The sequence below is a fragment of the Neolamprologus multifasciatus genome, chromosome 11 (genome assembly GCF_963576455.1).
Source record: "Neolamprologus multifasciatus chromosome 11, fNeoMul1.2, whole genome shotgun sequence".
Lineage (NCBI taxonomy): Eukaryota > Metazoa > Chordata > Actinopteri > Cichliformes > Cichlidae > Neolamprologus > Neolamprologus multifasciatus.
This window is the reverse complement of record NC_140449.1, coordinates 152697-170311: the sequence shown is the minus strand read 5'-3', so window position 1 is coordinate 170311 and position 17615 is coordinate 152697. Positions and strand designations below refer to the sequence as shown.

Here is a 17615-nt window from a genome sequence, read left to right as displayed (position 1 = left end):
ACAGTTGGCAAATTAGCCAATGCAAACCTTTATCTGCCTATTAAAAAAAGAAGATAATCTTCTCACAAGCTGGTGTTTGATTTTGAAACAGGAAAAAAGTGGGGAAACAAATGAAAAGACTAACATTTGAATGAAACCTGAAAGCAAGTAAATACTTTCTATGCTGCCTTATACATTTTACATCAGATAAAAACTTTGTTCGCAAGATTCAGATAATTATTTATTAAAGGTGAGACATTTTAAATGAGAATAAGAAAGAAAAGTCTTTTTTGTGCCCCCCTTTTTCTGTTAATGCCCTACCTGCCCCCCTGGCAAAACTTTGCTAGATCCGCCCCTGCACAGTTACCAGCTGTCAGCTACATAGAAAAGGATCCTGGTGTTGTTTGTGTCTCAGAAACAGTTCATAACTTCCCTTCAAGATAAACAAACAAGAGAGATGATCAGCTGATAATTGATCAGTTTCATGATTGAAGCAGCAACAGGAGAGGGAGAGAATGAGAGAAGAAATAGAAAATAGAAACAGCTGTGCAGCAAAGACAGAATAAATCCAGCTTTGTGTCTTTTTCCATTCTAGCTAAAGTCCGGGACAAACTGCGCCCCTTCTCAGCTCAATACAAAACACGTAATATTTTCTCTGAATTAGGGACCATTCCATTTTTTAAGGAGCCGCTAGCAACTCTACTAACTAACCTTATGAATAAAATAAAGTTCACTATCAGTAACATCATAGCACCCACTCAGCTGTATATAAACTCCGTCATGCTAGCTAGTACGCAGCAACTTACCGTCAGATTGTAACTGACGGTAAAAAGTCAGCACAACGAAAAATAAACTCCACCTAAACTTGGTTTATATCTGACCCAGGTAGACTGCAGGTAGACTCATAGTGCAGAAGCCAATGCTACATTCACTTACACTCGGATATCTGAGCTGCACTGTGAAAACATAATCGTACATTTGATATTTGATTGAATTTTATTGTTTTAGCTTCGGGGTGGTACCTGGGGTGGCCAGTCTGGTTGGGGGGGTGGCCTGTGCCCCCTCCCCCCCCGCCAGGCCACCCCGCTGGATACGCCACTGCTCCCGAGTGTCCTCAAACGCCTCTCTGGGTGTTTTCTACCTGCTCAGTTTACTTTCGCTTTCCAGAACTTCGTGCAGTGGAGCTTGTTGTTGTTGGTGTGTGAAGAAACTGTAAGTTTGCTTTGTTTCCTCCTTTAACAGTTTGTCTTTAGGAACTTTACTGTTTGTTCAGCTCATGTTTGATTTCTTCACACAACAAACTGTGTGTGTTTGTATTTCCGGTCTCTCCATTAAAGTCAGTGTGTAATGTTTCCTGGGTAACATCAGCTGTGTGCAGCTTAGTTCCAGCACAAATCTGCCGCTCCATAGTTCACGGTAACGGACTCACAGCTGGACCAACGAGGCCGAGTGTGTCCGGCACTCTGAGCTACGTTCGTGTTTGTGTACTTGTAGTTTGTACTTTGTGAGTCCACTCAGAGCCCACAGAGGACGCAGCGTACGTGATGACGTCACAGCCCTTTACCTCCTTTACTGTCACTGTGATTAATATTTACACAGACACACCTGCAGAGCTCTGATGCTAAGCTAGTCAGACAGCATGCTAAAGCTAAGCTAACGCTAAGAGCTCTTAAAGACACGAGTTAAAAATGTAATTGAGCACTTTGTGAATGAGAGCAGCAGCAGCACAGAGTTAGTTGATGGTCAGATGTTACAGAAAGAGCAGCAGACTTTGCAAATGATCATTTATTCCAGCTGTAACTCAGACATGACGTGTAAACAGACTGTTGGCTCTCCTCAAACAGGAAGTGATGCTTCACTTTCAGCCTTCTGTGGATTTTCTTCAGTAAAAGCTGAAGTCAAACTATCAACATGTCAGCACACAAGCTCACACATGACTGCTTCATCAACATGGAGCTCTGAGTGTTTATTAAAGGATCATTGTGTGAAAGAGGCTCTAACACAGCTGACTGCAGCCTTTAGCTGTGAGCACACAGTGTCTCACATTTACATTCACTTTACTGTCAAACACACTCAGTAACTTTAAACAGCTGCTGTTATCAAGTGAAAACAGCAAAGATTTCAGGGCTGAGCTCCAGTGTTTCTACATCCTAGTAACACCTCAGACAGTCACAACTCATCAAAGCTTCTCATCATCATCAGGACAGATTTAGGTCAATATCATTTCACATTTCTGTGTCATCATCCATCAAATGTTGACACGTAGTGGGTTTGTCATTCTCTCAGCTGACACTGAGATGAAGCAGGAAAGAAGCAGCTGATATTTGGACAGCACACATGATGGAAAGGAGGATTTCAGCTGATGTGCACATGAATGATTTGTGTTTCCTCTGCAAGTGAAGGTAGAAAGTGTGTGTGAGCTGATGTGAATTGAGCAGCATGGATCAGTGTGAGGACAGAGAGGAGGGAGTCCCTCCCTCTAAAGCCACTCTGTGTGGGGAACATGAGAGCCAGACCAAAGCTCAGAGGTGAGATGACCATCTCTAACTGTCCATGACTCTTCTCCATGTCACAGCTCAGCACTCACATCACTGCTCCATCATTATTCACAGGAACCAGCCTGGACCTCCACCCAGCTCTTTGTCCTTAAAGAGTGACGGGTCTAAAGAGGCTATCATTCACTTTAAATCAGGCATGTGTCGTCCTGCAGAGAGGTAATGTGTGTGTAAATGTTGTTGTGTGTTTGTGAATAAATCCTCCATCATGTTTAATGTCAGCTCTGTTTCACACACATGTTCATATGTGCAGCGCTGTGTGTTGGAGTGTTTCCACAAACACAGCAGATACTCAGAGATTATTTTTAGGAAGGGGAGATGTTCTCAAACTGTCTGTCCTGAAACTCTTCACTCAGTCTGATCCCCACTTCCTGCTCCTCAGCAGCGCTGCCATCTTCATCAACCAGGACAGAAATGAACTGAACTGTTGTTTCCTCATCAACTTCTTTCTGTCTGCTGAATCTGTAGTGAAACAAAGTGAAACGTGTGAAAATGCAGCTGTTAATGATCCAGTTTGTTTAATGAACGTGTGAATGTTGCAGTGTGCTGTTAAACAGTAACATTTAACTGTGACGTGTCCTGATCTGACAGTAGATCATGTTTGTGTTCTTGGTCACATGACACAGGTCAGCTGTTCACACAGAGTTCATCTTTATAGGCTGGACCAGTTTGGAATAATACTGGGAGTAATGGTTCTTATATGGAGCTTTTCTCCTCTGAGCACTTTGATACTCGCCTCATTCACACATGGAAAGCAGTGCAAATAAATGCAAACACGGTTTTCCTGCACTCATCTTTTATCAGGATGGATGGCAGTGTGAGCTGTTTCTATCACATTTAACCTGACACTGAATTTTGCATCATTTCTATACAAAACTGAACACAAGTATGAAAAAAGTGTTTCACAGTTTTACTTTGAAAAACAAACAAACTGTGCTGCAGGTAAACAGTTTGATGGTTGGAATGAACAAACAAACAGACTCAGCAGCGCACAGACGTCTGAGCTTCATATATCGGTTGTTAAACTTAACGTAGGAATCACAAACATTCAGAGATGAACTTACACACTTGGCTTTATACGTACTTTGAGTTGAAACGTACTTGATCTGTGAATGATGACGTATCACAAGTACATTTACTGAGAAACGGCCTTTAACTTTAGAATCAAAGTTCAGTTAGAAAAAAACTGAAGTCATTCAGGGAATTATGATCTTTGTGTTTTTACAGAGTTTAAAACACAACAAAGAAGTGTCAGTGATCAGGATAACAGTGGAAGGACTCTGGAGTATCATTTGTATTATTGATCATTTTGATCTCTGACAGAGAAACTACAAATACAGATGCAACAAGGGAAGCAGCAAAAGTGACTGAACACAGCTTTTAGAGGCTAAATTCACATTTCATTGTCTGTGTGTGTGTGTGTGTGTGTGTGTGTTTGTGTGTGTGTGTGTTTGTGTGTGTGTGTGTGTGTTTGTGTGTGTGTGTGTTTGTGTGTGTGTGTGTGTGTGTGTGTGTGTGTGTGTGTGTGTGTGTGTGCGTGTGTGTGTGTGTGTGTGTGTGTGTGTGTCCGTGGTTCCTCCACAGAGTGCAGCAGCAGAGCTCAGAGGTTCCCAGTGGTCAGTCTGCCCAGCAGCATCAAACACAGCTGGACTCCATATTTATGGTCTGTACATGTACAACAACTACTTTCATTTTTGATTAATAATACATTTATTTATAGGTCCCTTTCAGAACACCAAGGACTCTGTGGACTAAATGTCCAAAAGAAACAAACTTTGACTGCTGGCACGTCTCTGCGCACAGAAAATCTGTGTTGTACACAAAAAAAATCCACCTGAATTGAAATTAAAGTAAATAGGTTAACAATTCAGTTTTGCAGTGTTAGTCAGTGACTGGCTGCTCCCGTAGTAGTAATAGAAGTAACTATATAATTAATTGCCCAGCACTGGTCATTATTTACTGTATTTTGCATCCAGAGTTACAGACTCTCTCCCAGACCACAGACTCAGACTCATAATACAAGTCAGAGCTTAATAATAAATAAAAAAATAAATGAAGTTGTGTATTCAAAATTGGAGTTCAAGTTATTTTTTACTTCCAATAGTGTTAACATACTACACAGATCATGAACAAGGTTGTTTTAAATTTTAATTGTAAGTGCGCTAAAGCAGTTAATTAAAAGTAGTCTAACATAAATGCTGTAATTTGATTATTTTAATAAACCATGTAACCTGGATGGATTCGATGCTGGCGTGACCACAGTGCACACGTCTGCAGTTGCTCACAGTGGTCCAAGGGACGCTCAGGGAGTTTGTGTGTTCAGACACATGAAACATTAGAGGCAACATTGATCACAGGGAAACATTTTAAACATCGAGGCTTTAAACAGAATCCAAAGTGAAACAGTTTGTAGTTGAGATCAGTGAGAATGAAGCTGAATAACTGTTTCTTCAATAACTTTGAGCAATAAATGACAAATATGATGGAAATTAGGAGCATTAACACTTACTAATGATGTGAGTTGACACTCGGCTATATTGACCACATTAGGTGGTCCTCAACTGTAATGGAAACCAGTGGATCCAGTCCAGTCGTGGCGACCTGTGGTGAGTCGATCTGAGCAGCTACTAATGGAAACCGAGCCATAGATTTTTTGTGCTTAATAACAATGAATCACAGGATTTTTACATTACTGTTAAAATCTCATGTTGTTTTTTAAAGTGTTGTTAAAGATGGTGACAGATGTACCCTTAGGCCCCTCCTCCATCAGAGATGGTCTTTCCCTTTTCACATAAATGGCCTCCTTGACTCCGCCCACAAACCAGCGTTCACATTTTCTCAGGACCTTCTTGATGTTGTGTAGACTGAAGTTCAGAGTGGTGGCTCATTCATAAAGTATTCTGTTCCAGCTGCTGGAGGACAACATCATCACTTTTGTGAAGAACGAACTGAAGAAGATCCAGAAGGCTCTGAATCCAAATAAGCCCCAGTGCTTGGAGTTTCAGAGGGAGGATGATGAGCAGAGGAGAAACAGCAGAGAGGCATTTGTGAAGATCACAGTGGACTTCCTGAGGAGAATGAAGCAGGAGGAGCTGGCTGACCGTCTGCAGAGCAGTAAGATGATTTATCTAAAGATTTAAGCTGCTGGATAAATGAGACACTTGTGACACCAGTGTGTTCTGTCATTTCTCAGTGGGTCAGAAATTGTCATCAGCATTTTGTAAAATAGGATTGTTAAAGTTGTATTATTATTATTATTATTCAGAACTTCCAGCTGCTGTTTGTCATCGTAACCTTAAATCTGCTCTGAAGAAGAAGTTCCAGTGCGTGTTTGAGGGCATCGCTAAAGCAGGAAACCCAACTCTTCTGAATCAGATCTACACAGAGCTCTACATCACAGAGGGAGGGACTGCAGAGGTCAATGATGAACATGAGGTCAGACAGATTGAAACAGTATCAAGGAAAACAGACAGACCAGAAACAACAATCAGACAAGAAGACATCTTTAAAGCCTCGCCTGGAAGAGATGAACCAATCAGAACAGTGCTGACAAAGGGAGTGGCTGGCATTGGGAAAACAGTCCTAACACAGAAATACAGCCTGGACTGGGCTGAAGGCAAAGCCAACCAGGACATCCAGTTCATATTTCCATTCACTTTCAGAGAGCTGAATGTGCTGAAAGAGGAAAAGTTCAGCTTGGTGGGACTTGTTCATCACTTCTTTACTGAAACCAAAGAAGCAGGAATCTGCAGCTTTGAAGACTTCCAGGTTGTGTTCATCTTTGATGGTCTGGATGAGTGTCGACTTCCTCTGGACTTCCACAACCCTAAGAGTGTGACTGATGTTACGATGCCCACCACAGTTGATGTACTTCTCACAAGCCTGATCAGGGGGAAGCTTCTTCCCTATGCTCACGTCTGGATTAGGGCTGGGCAAAACGATTATTTTCCTAATCGATGAATCTAGCGATTAATTTTTCGATGCATCGATTAATCTAATGATTAATTTTTCAATCCGATTCGATTTCGATTTCGATTTGATTCGATTATCGATTATTTCCATATTTTTTGACTTGTATAGCAATTTCACATTTACTAATTTATGTATATCAATGAAAAAAACAAATTTCTTCATTTGAAGACCTTTTAATAAAAAAATTTGCAAAATAAAGTTGTAGAGGTCGTACAATCAATACACTAAAGATAGCATTTAACAAGAAATTAAATGTGCAAACATATATAAAATTAAGGAAAAGTTAACAAAACATTTCAAATAAATAGCAACAATGGTGTCTTTAAACAAACAAAATGTAACATTCACTTTGCTTTCTGCCAAAAAGTGCTCTTCATTCACAAAACAAAATCCACAATAACATTGTAGTACAATCTTCTGTTTTTAACAAAAATAAATGTTGTGCAAAACAAATATGAACAAAGGAAATCATAGCAAAAAATTAATAAAATATAAACAGCAGCAATGGCGTCTTTGAACAAATACAACGTAACATTCACTTTGCTCTGTGCAAAAAAAGTGCTCTTCATTAACAAAATATCCATTTTGCTGCCTTCTCTCCCATTTCTGTGTGTGTTCAATCACGTTCATCACATTGAAGTAGTTATGCATTGGAGTGGAGAAATGTTAGCATTTCAACATGCTCAGCAGTCAGGCTTGCCCTTTTTTTGGTGACAATGTTTCCAGCAACTGAAAAAAGCCTTTCAGATGGTGTTGATGTGGCAGGTACAGCCAGATATGATTTGGCTAAATTAGCCAGTGTGGGGAATCTTGTTGCATTATTCTTCCACCATGTAAGGGGGTCATTATCCCTTGGAATAGGGGCTTCCCCAAAATACAGCAGTGCTTCTTTCCTCACCACCTCATTTTCTCCATCCCCACCCTGGTCAGTGTTTTCATTACAATCTTCCTCCTCAGAATCTGTACCCAACAAAGTGTCCAACACAGACCTCTTCTTCGTCGGGGGACTTGCTGAGGCTTCCTGTCCCACATGTTCCTGCTGTAACTGTGATCTCTGCTCCCTTTTGAGATCAAGTGCCTCCCTCTGTACTGTTACTTGCAGTTTCAGAGCATCTTCTGGAGAAAGGAATTTCAGTTTACGAAAACGTGGATCGAGGGCAGCAGCAATGAGTGACACATTTTTTCCATCTGCTTGAAATGCAGATACCTCTGGCTGCCACCTATACAAGATTTCCTCTTCTGCACAGTTCTGGAAAGAGTTCACTGCAGCAGAATCAAATGATTTGTTTTTGGTGGATTTCAGGAGACCTTTCAGCAGGGGGGGAAGAACAGAGACTGTGACATAAGACTGTCCACTAAGAACATTAGTGGCTTGCTCATAAGGCTTGAGCACCTCCTTCAATTCATCCAGAAGAATCCACTGATCACTTTTCAGATCTAGGTACTGTTTCCCACGCTGTGTGACTTTTGGATCTGAAAGCGTCGCAACCACTGGCCATCTCTGTTCCAACAGACGTTCAATCATGTAGTATGAACTGTTCCATCTGACAGCGACATCCTGGATTAGTTTATGCTCAGCTGTACCCATCTGCTTTTGCTTCTGCTTAAGTTTGGTGCTAGCTGGCTCACTTTTCCTGATGTGCTTTACAAGGCCCCGTGCAGCTGATAGTGCCTTATCAATCTTGGGGTCTTTCAGTGCATGGTTTACAACCAGTTGCAGTGTATGCCCAGCACACCGATAGGACACCACTCCAAACTTCTCTTTCAGGATGTGGAGAGCTGCAACTATGTTACTTGCATTATCATGCACAACAGCAAGGACATTATGCAAGGAAATGTGAAATTTTTCTGCCACCTTCTCCACCCAGGAGGCAAGGTTTTCTGCAGGGTGGCGCTCTTCAACTGGCAGTGTTGCTAAATTGAAGGAGAGAAGATCAGATGACAAGTTACCCCTAAGTAGGACTCTGTGACCAGACTTGTCCAAGCATCAGTGGTAAGGGAGATTTTGGATGTGGCCTTTTTTAGTTCATTCCTTAGTTTCTCAACTGAAGTTTCATACTTTCTCTCCATCATGCTTGTAAAATGACGCCTAGACGGCAGAGTGTATCCTGGTTGGAAAGTGGTCAGCATTTCTTTGAATCCCTCACCCTCAACTCAGACTACTCAAGTGGTCTCATGTCTTTTAAAATCATAGATAAGATGCTCTCGGTAAGTACAGCCGCCTCCTGGGGGGTGCATGGTGTACTTCTTCTCTGACAGTAGTCCTCCAGACTTTTCTGTTTGTTCCTGAAATCATAAATCACACACAGCACACAGATGAATTTGAATAATTACAAATTATATGGAAAGCATAATATCAAAATAATTAGATAAGGATCTGGTTGTTATATATAAACCATGTATGTGCCTTACTGTTATGCCATGTGCTTTCATAGCATAACAGTAAGAGATTAATGATAATCACCAATGTTGAACATATGATATGCAGCCAAAAAATAGCGGTTAAACAACCATAGCTGATGGCACCTTTACTGGTGCACTGCTTACTAGCCATTAGATGGCATAACTTTGACCTATAAGATCAAGCTGGAGAAGCATTACGTATAAAAACAGCGTTCAAATAGGATGAAAGACATTAAACTTGACAAATCAAGAGTTCGTTGTCATTTTGCTTTTGCAAGCACTTTAACAATGTTGTAACAGTGTCCACGATGGCTACGTTTAGCAGGTGATGCATTATCCTTGTTAACATTTCTCCTGCGGCCAATTCGATGTCTCACATTTTCGTCTTTCGCCGATTCTGATAAACAGCCTGCGCGCATTCCGACTCATTTTGCCAGCATAGGCCACAAATTAAAAAAACAACAGCTAAACAGCAGCTGCTATATGTTACTGCTAAGCAGCTTAAATTAGTTTTGTATTTACGGAGGTTGGGTGTTTATCTCTGTCTATGAGTGAGTGTATGTCTAGGGGGGGGGGGGGGGGGTGTGTCTGGATGAATTAACGGGTAAAAACCAGCGTTAGTAAAAAAGTTGAAAACTTAAGGTGGTTTGTCCTTTTCAGTAGCTGCTCCTGGATGTCGTCGTTTGAGGTGCTGGTGCATAGCCGTCGTGCTTTTATGATAGGCCATTTCCACCTTACAAAGCCGGCAAACGACTGAATCATTTCCTTTTCGGTTAAAATATCCCCATACTGTAGAACTGCGTGTTCGGGTGGAGTGGTTTAAGTCAACTGCGACTGCCTCACTCATGTTACCGCTACTCGCTGCCGCCATGTATTTTTTTGAAAGTGACGACGCATCGACGCAAATTGTTTTACGTCGACGTATTTTACGCGTCGACGTAATCGATTACGTCGACACGTTGTCCCAGCCCTAGTCTGGATAACCACACGACCTGCAGCAGCAGACCAGATCCCCCCTGAGTATGTTCACAGGGTGACAGAGGTCAGGGGGTTCACTGACCCACAGAAGGAGGAGTACTTCAGGAACCAATTCAAAGAGAAGGAGCAGGCCAGCAGGATCATCTCCCACATCAAGACATCACGAAGCCTCCACATCATGTGCCACATCCCAGTCTTCTGCTGGATCACTGCTACAGTTCTGGAGGATGTGCTGGAAACCAGAGAGGGAGGAACGCTGCCCAAGACCCTGACTGAGATGTACATCCACTTCCTAGTGGTTCAGGCCAAAGTGAAGAAGGTCAAGTATGATGGAGGAGCTGAGACAGATCCACACTGGAGTCCAGAGAGCAGGAAGATGATTGAGTCTCTGGGAAAACTGGCTTTTGATCAGCTGCAGAAAGGAAACCTGATCTTCTATGAATCAGACCTGACAGAGTGTGGCATCGATATCAGAGCAGCCTCAGTGTACTCAGGAGTGTTCACACAGATCTTTAAAGAGGAGAGAGGACTGTACCAGGACAAGGTGTTCTGCTTCATCCATCTGAGTGTTCAGGAGTTTCTGGCTGCTCTTCATGTCCATCTGACCTTCATCAACTCTGGACTCAATCTGCTGGAAGAACAACAAACAACCTCCAAGAAGTCTGAAACAGGAGAATCTGCAGAGAAACACTTCTACCAGAGTGCTGTGAACAAGGCCTTACAGAGTCCAAATGGACACCTGGACTTGTTCCTCCGCTTCCTCCTGGGTCTTTCCCTGCAGACCAATCAGAGTCTCCTACGAGGTCTGCTGACACAGACAGAAAGTAGCTCACAGACCAATCAGGAAACACTCCACTACATGAAGGAGAAGCTCAGTGAGAATCTGTCTGCAGAGAAAAGCATCAATCTGATCCACTGTCTGATTGAACTGAATGATCATTCTCTAGTGGAGGAGATCCAACAGTCCCTGAGATCAGGAAGTCTCTCCACAGATGAACTGTCTCCTGCTCAGTGGTCAGCTCTGGTCTTCATCTTACTGTCATCAGAAGAAGATCTGGATGTTTTTGACCTGAAGAAATACTCTGCTTCAGAGGAGGCTCTTCTGAGGCTGCTGCCAGTGGTCAAAGCCTCCAACAAAGCTCTGTAAGTAAACATGAACTCATCGCTTCATTCTTAAAATCATGGGAAATAAATCAGAGGTGCTCAGTTCAAAGACCACTGCCTTTTAAGAAAAATTAAAAAATAGTCACTTAGTCAAATATGATACTTTAAATATTTCACTCCAGCTGGACATGTCAGCATTTCTGAAATATTTTTGTCTTTAACTCTAATCAAAGCACAATCCAGATCCAGCCTATAAGAACATGAGCTCTGATTCTTCAGCCCCTCTGACAGGTTTATTATCCTCAAGTTGTTCACTTGTCTCCAACAACCAGGAGTTTAACTCTGTTTTTTTAAAGCAAATACTTGAGCTACCAGACTGCACCTACATCTTCTTCAGATGTTCTTATTTTAAGGTCTGGTTTGTGTCTCATCTTTATTGCAATCCCCAACGTCTCTCTGTTTTTCCAAATATAAATCTGTTACCTCGGTGTGGCCAGAACAACATGGTGAACCCAAAATACAGACAAAGGTGAAGGAACTGAATATTACTAGATGTGAAGGCTTTATTTACACACAGGAACTTGACACTTGGAATTTTTAACATGAACTGTAAACTATGGCGGAAGTCAAGTACTTGAAGCTGTGAGCATGAAGTGGGCTCTATGGTCGGTTTCCGGAAATGTGTCTTGTACATGTTGTATAGAGCGCTTTGAGTACTCCGGGAGAGTAGAAAAATGCTATATAAGAATCAGTCCATTTACTTGTCAGCAATTGGAAAGCAACTTGGGGAAGGCAGGTGGTGAGGTCCAGGTGAGTACTTGTTAGCTTTGAATCCAGGCAAAGTGGTCCAGTAATTCTAAGAGACGAAAGGCATTAATGTGGCTGTGAGTGAATCAAGAAGACCAGCATCCAGGAAAACGTGACTGAACTGCAAGGGTGAGTAGATGATCCGAGGATTAGGAGGTTAGCAGAGTTGTTGAGAGTGCTGATGTTATATTCAGCCTAGTAGATTACTGTCAGGTGTGGACAATGGACAGGCTGACCAGGCTTCACCCAAAGGCAGAAACCAGAGTCTAGTGGGAAACCACAGCTGCTCACACAGATCATGACAGCACCATGACTCCCCCCCCCCCCCCAAAGCATTCTCTTTCACTTGGCATCATTTACCTCTCCCTTCTCCAATTTCTCATGTGTCCACCTTTACAAAGATAACTGTGATCAGGGTGAACCAAAAAGGCGCCGTGGTGAACAGATACTTTAGTTTGGTGAATGCAGTTTCAGCTTTGGGGGACCAGATGCATGCTGAGACTTGAGTGGTGCAGCTACCTGACTATAGTTGCAAATGAACCGTCTATAAAAATTTGCTATTCCCAAAACCCATTGGAGATGCTTTTGGAATCTACAATGGGTACAAGGGGTAGGCCACTCTGTGAAAGCTTTCACTTTTGCCAGATCCGTCTTCACCTGCCCCCGTGCCAAAATGTAACCGAAAAAAGTTATTGATGAGGAATGGAATTCACACTTTTCTGTTTTGACATGAGGTTTATTCTCCAGCAAACGTTGGAAAAATAGCATGGACATGGGACTGATGTTCCTCGCAGGTTTTGGGAAAAATGAGGATATCATCCAGATACACCAATACGAACCTGTCAAGGAAGTCCCAGAGGACATCGTTAACTAATCTTGAAACATTACGGGAGCATTAGTTAACCCAGGTGGCATGACCAAATACTCGTAGTCCCCCAATGGCATGTTTAAAACGGTGTTCCACTTGTCTGCCTGATTGATCTGGAAAAAGTGGTAAGCATTGCGGAGGTGGGGTTTTGTAAACCCTGTGGCGCTGTGAAATGGCCTGAAAGCAGAGCTAATGAGGTAATAGGTACTTTTTCTTGATGGTAATATCACTGAGGCCCCTGAAGTAAATGCATGGCCAGAGAGAGCCATCATTTTCCCCACAAAAAAGAAGTTCCAACTTGAGATGACAATCGTTGGATTATGCCTGCACCGAGGGATTCCTTAATGTACTTTTCCATAGCCGCACACTCAGGTCTAGACAGGTTATACAGCCAGCTAGAAGGCCGGGTGGAGCCAGAGAGTAGTTCTATGGTACAGTCATGTGGTCTGTGAGGTGGCAGTGAAAGCGCTTTACTTTTGCTAAATACTTCCTGAAGATCATGACATTTGGTGGGCACAGAGGAGAGATCTAAAACAGTCTCAGTATTGGTTGATGGTTTCACAGGTTCGGGTGGATGGGCGGAAACAAGGCAATTTGAATGACAGAACAGACTCTAACTGATTACCCTCTGACCTGACCAGTCTAAGTGTGGGTTATGTAATTCTAGCCAAGGAAACCCGAGTACAAGTGGTTTGTGAGGTGCATGAAAAGCAAAAAAGGTAAGTGTTTTCTTGTGATTGCCAGGGGTGACAGGCTCTGTGCGGTGAGTTATGTCAGGGGACACTCGGTTACTTAATGACTTAGTGAGAATGGGCGGATTAAGGGCGCATAGAGGGATGTTTAACTGTCTCGCTAACTCAGACTCCATGAGGTTCTGATTGAACAAGAGCCTGAAAGGTCTGTTTAACTAGCACAGACACTTGGAGTTGCAATCTGGGTTTTTTTTTGTTTGTGTGAGTATCCTCCACCCTTATCCCCGAACTTACCAGTGGGCAGACCCTGGTGTGGAATCGAAAACAGACAGGTTCATCACGAGAAGCAAGCTGATCTTTCATGGTTTGATTTAATGACTAAAAAAATACAGCGGACGGTGGTTAGCACTGTTGCCGCACAGCAAGAAGATCCTGAGCAAAAGTCTTTACAAACTCAACCAGGAAATCATCATGCGAGCAGAAAGAAAGAGGATGAGCAGATAGGTAAGCAAGAGAAACCCGCCAGCGTCCCAGGGTTCCAGAGAAGGTTCAGGTTCCAGGTACCTGAAATGGGATGTAATTCAATTCAATTCAATTTTATTTATATAGCGCCAAATCACAACAACAGTCTCCTCAAGGCACTTTATATTGTACAGTAGATCGTACAGTAATAGATACAGAGAAAAACCCAACAATCATACGACCCCCTGTGAGCAAGCACTTTGGCGACAGTGGGAAGGAAAAATTCCCTTTTAACAGGAAGAAACCTCCAGCAGAACCAGGCTCAGGAAGGGGCGGGGCCATCTGCTGCGACCGGTTGGGGTGAGAGAAGGAAGGCAGGATTTCAGCTCATCTCCTTTATACGCACCTTTAACAGGAAGAGTTTTATACAGCTAGTGTTTAAAATCCAGTGTTCCTCACAGTACACAGGTAATGAGCATAATGATTATTGAATTACTAAAATTTTCTAAAATAATTGTTTTAGTTAATATTGTATGATAGTGTACACAGAATTATTAGCTCAGTAGGCAGAGTGGTCGCCCCATGATCATAAGGTCAGGGGTCGAATCCACCGAATAGTTACCTTGTGGTACCCCTGAGCAAGGTACCATCAAGGTACCAATCGTGTGCACTGGATTGGTAGCACTCATAGTCTCATAGGTTTAAAAAAAAAAAAAAAAAAAGGTTCAGCATATAAACAAATTTAATTTGATCACATATATTGTTTGTTTTTTTTGTTTTGGTTTTTTTCCCTTTCTCTCTCAGACTGAGCAGCTGTAACGTCTCAGAGGAAGGCTGTGAAAATTTGTTGTCAGTCGTCAGCTCCCAGACCTGTAGTCTGAGAGAGCTGGACCTGAGTACCGACAGCCTGAAGGCTTCAGCAGTAAAGCTTCTGTCTGCTGCAGTGGAGAGTCCACACGCCAAACTGAATGTTCTGAGGTCAGATCAATTTGTATTCTGTTTAGTTCTGTTTGTTTATGTGTTTGATGTTTGTTTTTGTTTATATCTTTATCCAGTTATCCTTGTATCATAGCATTTTTATTCATTTCCAAGTTAAAGTGAAGTTTTACTAACCTGCTCAGCACAATACAATAAGCTATTGCACCCTGGTTACACTTTAACAACAATCTTTATTCATGTTTTTATCTTCAGACTTAACATCTGTGAACTCTCAAAGGAAAACTGTGAAGCGCTGTCCTCAGTTCTCAGCTCACAGTCCTCTAGTCTGACAGAGCTGGGCCTGAGTATCAGAAAGCTGCAGGATTCAGGAGTGAAGCTTCTGTCTGCTGGACTACAACGTTTAAACTGTAAACTGAATACTCTGAGGTCAGATCAGAAAACATTTAGTTTTTACAATTATTAATTAAAGTTCATTCATATTTTGTATCTTAGTATATTTATGTTTCCTTTGAAAATAGAAAGTCAAGATTTAATGTTGTAAAATGTATTAACAAACTCTACATGAGTATTTGTTGTATAGACTGTCTTTTATTTTTCAGACTGAGTGGCTGTAACCTGTCAGAGAGAAGCTGTGAAGCTCTTTCCTCAGTCCTCAGCGCCCAGTCCTCCAGTCTGAGAGAGCTGGACCTGAGTAACTCTGACCTGCAGGATTCAGGAGTGAAGCTTCTGTCCTCTGCAGTGGAAACTCTCAGGTCAGGATTCAAACTTTTCCACAGATGATCATTTGAAATGTGACTTATATTATTGTATAAGCAGGTAACTTTTATACAGCTGTCAAGTGAACTTTTATTTACATTTGAGTGGATAATTGGACTCTGAATTACTTTTAAAAGTTGTTATAGTCATGTCTTTGTTTATTTAAAAAAAAATACTTCATGTACTGCCTAATTTAAAGATTTAGGCTCCTTTGGGCCAATAATATATATATTTGATTTCTTTGTGAATGAAATTAGGAGGATGTTGGCGACTACTGATTGGTTCGCTCTTTGTTTTTTATTCACAGTACTTAATTTTAAAGGATTATTTCTCAAAATGAGATGTTTATCTTTTCTTCTACAACATTTGGAGCCACCAAATCTTCTTGCTTGATTTATTCATTACAGTTTGATTTAATGAATATTAGACTCGTAACATAATAAATATATTTATTTCACTTCTTCTTGAGAGAAAGAAAGGGATGACTGGGTGATCTCCAGTGGTTTATCCCAGCAGAGAGAGCGGCACACTGGGCTGCAAATGATCACAGTAGTAATGGCCATAGTTTGATAAAACAGGCAGTCTTACCCTGTAGATAATACATGGTTCTGGTACCGATGTGGGGGAGGGGACTCCCCCGGTATTAACTACATACTACTAACTACCTCATCCAGATGTCTTCCCTACTAACCCTGATAAGAAGTAACTGCAGTAGCCTTATAGGTCAAATCAGTTTCACCTGTTAAAGGTAGCTCCACTATTAATGGTGTCCCTTGTTATTTCTGGGATGAGTTTAGTAGCCTGAACAGCTGCTCAAAGGAAAGGTTATTTTTATTATTATTATTTAATTATTAAGTCCGGGGTAACCTGCAAGAGCTGTTTGCACAAAGAATAATACTCAGACTTTTAGGTTTTATCGTTTTACACAAGGTTTAAAAATGAATGTCCACAATTGAATTGCAGAAATTGTTATTGAGCTAATACTGATGTAGTTGTTATCTTTGGTAAGGAGAGGTTGGAGGAAGAATGAGCACAGTCAGGCCTAAAGATCCTCTTAATAATAATAATGGATTGCATTTATATAGCGCTTTTCGAGACCCTCAAAGACCCTTTACAATTCCACTATTCATTCACTCTCACACACTGGTGGAGGCAAGCTACAGTTGTAGCCACAGCTGCCCTGGGACAGACTGACAGAAGCGAGGCTGCCATATCGCGCCATCGGCCCTTCTGGTCATCACCAGTAAGCGGTAGGTTAGGTCTTGCCCAAGGACAAAACGACCAAGACAGAGAGCGCTGGCTCATCAGACAGACAAGCTCATCTTGTAACCTACTGGTTCGCTGGTCAGCACACCAGCTGACTAGCGAACCGGCTAACTAGCACACTGGCTAACTAGCAGGTCAGCTAACTAGCAGTCCAGCTAACGGCAGCCACAACCTGAAGGATGATTAAATGTAGTGGAGATATCAGGGATGACACTGGTGTGTCTGATTCACTCTTTAGCACTCTGGTCACTCCGGTGTGTCAGCCAGAACACCACTGAAGGCCAAATGATCCCAGCGTGTGGAATAAGGAGCTTAAGGTTTGGATTGAGGCACTTTATTCTTTCACTGATTGATTCTTGTGGCTGTGATCACGTGTGTGGTTTCTTACAAAAAGGAAGTACACAATACAAATACATGACAAATAAGATGAATAGATAAGTTACATATCCAGTTATATGTACGTACATATATGTACATACGTCAGTATAGCTAATATAGCCATATATAAGGACAAAGATCACAGTACTATAATGCAGTAATGTTAAACACAAAGGTGTATATCTACATAAATCTATCCTATCAGTGATCAGGGTACTGTAGTATACTTCTACTACTTACACTATACAAACTAAACAACATTAGTGTGATTTTAAGTTACCATCAGTACAGACGAACTGATGGTAGTTGTACAAAATAAAGTCTTTGCAATTATTGCGAAGGGCTTCCGGTTAAAGTAAGATCAGCTGATTACCTCATAACAAATTGTTTGCTATAGAACGCAGCTCCCACTCTTCATTAATATCATGTACTGTAACTTCCAAGTAACCATGGTTA

General features: G+C 41.8%; 2 protein-coding genes across 3 annotated transcripts in view; one reads left to right on the top strand and one right to left on the bottom strand.

Annotated features, from left to right (window-relative positions):
• The window catches only part of LOC146507525 (E3 SUMO-protein ligase ZBED1-like), a 459484-nt gene extending 450473 nt beyond the window's left edge, over positions 1-9011 (bottom strand). The window contains exon 1 of the mRNA XM_085176199.1: positions 6450-9011. Coding sequence (XP_085032325.1) covers positions 7150-8094 — 945 coding nt within the window. The 5' untranslated portion in view covers positions 8095-9011 and the 3' untranslated portion in view covers positions 6450-7149. The remainder of the gene's footprint in view (positions 1-6449) is intronic.
• The window catches only part of LOC146507524 (protein NLRC3-like), a 39163-nt gene continuing 23180 nt past the window's right edge, over positions 1633-17615 (top strand). The window contains exons 1-10 of one of the 2 annotated variants that reach the window (XM_085176200.1): positions 1633-2507; positions 2592-2693; positions 4119-4197; positions 5444-5648; positions 5800-6449; position 7987; positions 9884-11030; positions 14625-14798; positions 15012-15185; positions 15359-15511. In XM_085176200.1, coding sequence (XP_085032326.1) covers positions 2419-2507; positions 2592-2693; positions 4119-4197; positions 5444-5648; positions 5800-6449; position 7987; positions 9884-11030; positions 14625-14798; positions 15012-15185; positions 15359-15511 — 2774 coding nt within the window. In that variant the 5' untranslated portion in view covers positions 1633-2418. Of the gene's footprint in view, positions 2508-2591; positions 2694-4118; positions 4198-5443; positions 5649-5799; positions 6450-7763; positions 7765-7986; positions 7988-9883; positions 11411-14624; positions 14799-15011; positions 15186-15358; positions 15512-17615 lie in introns of those variants that run through there. The other variant, XM_085176201.1, reaches the window with a different exon arrangement.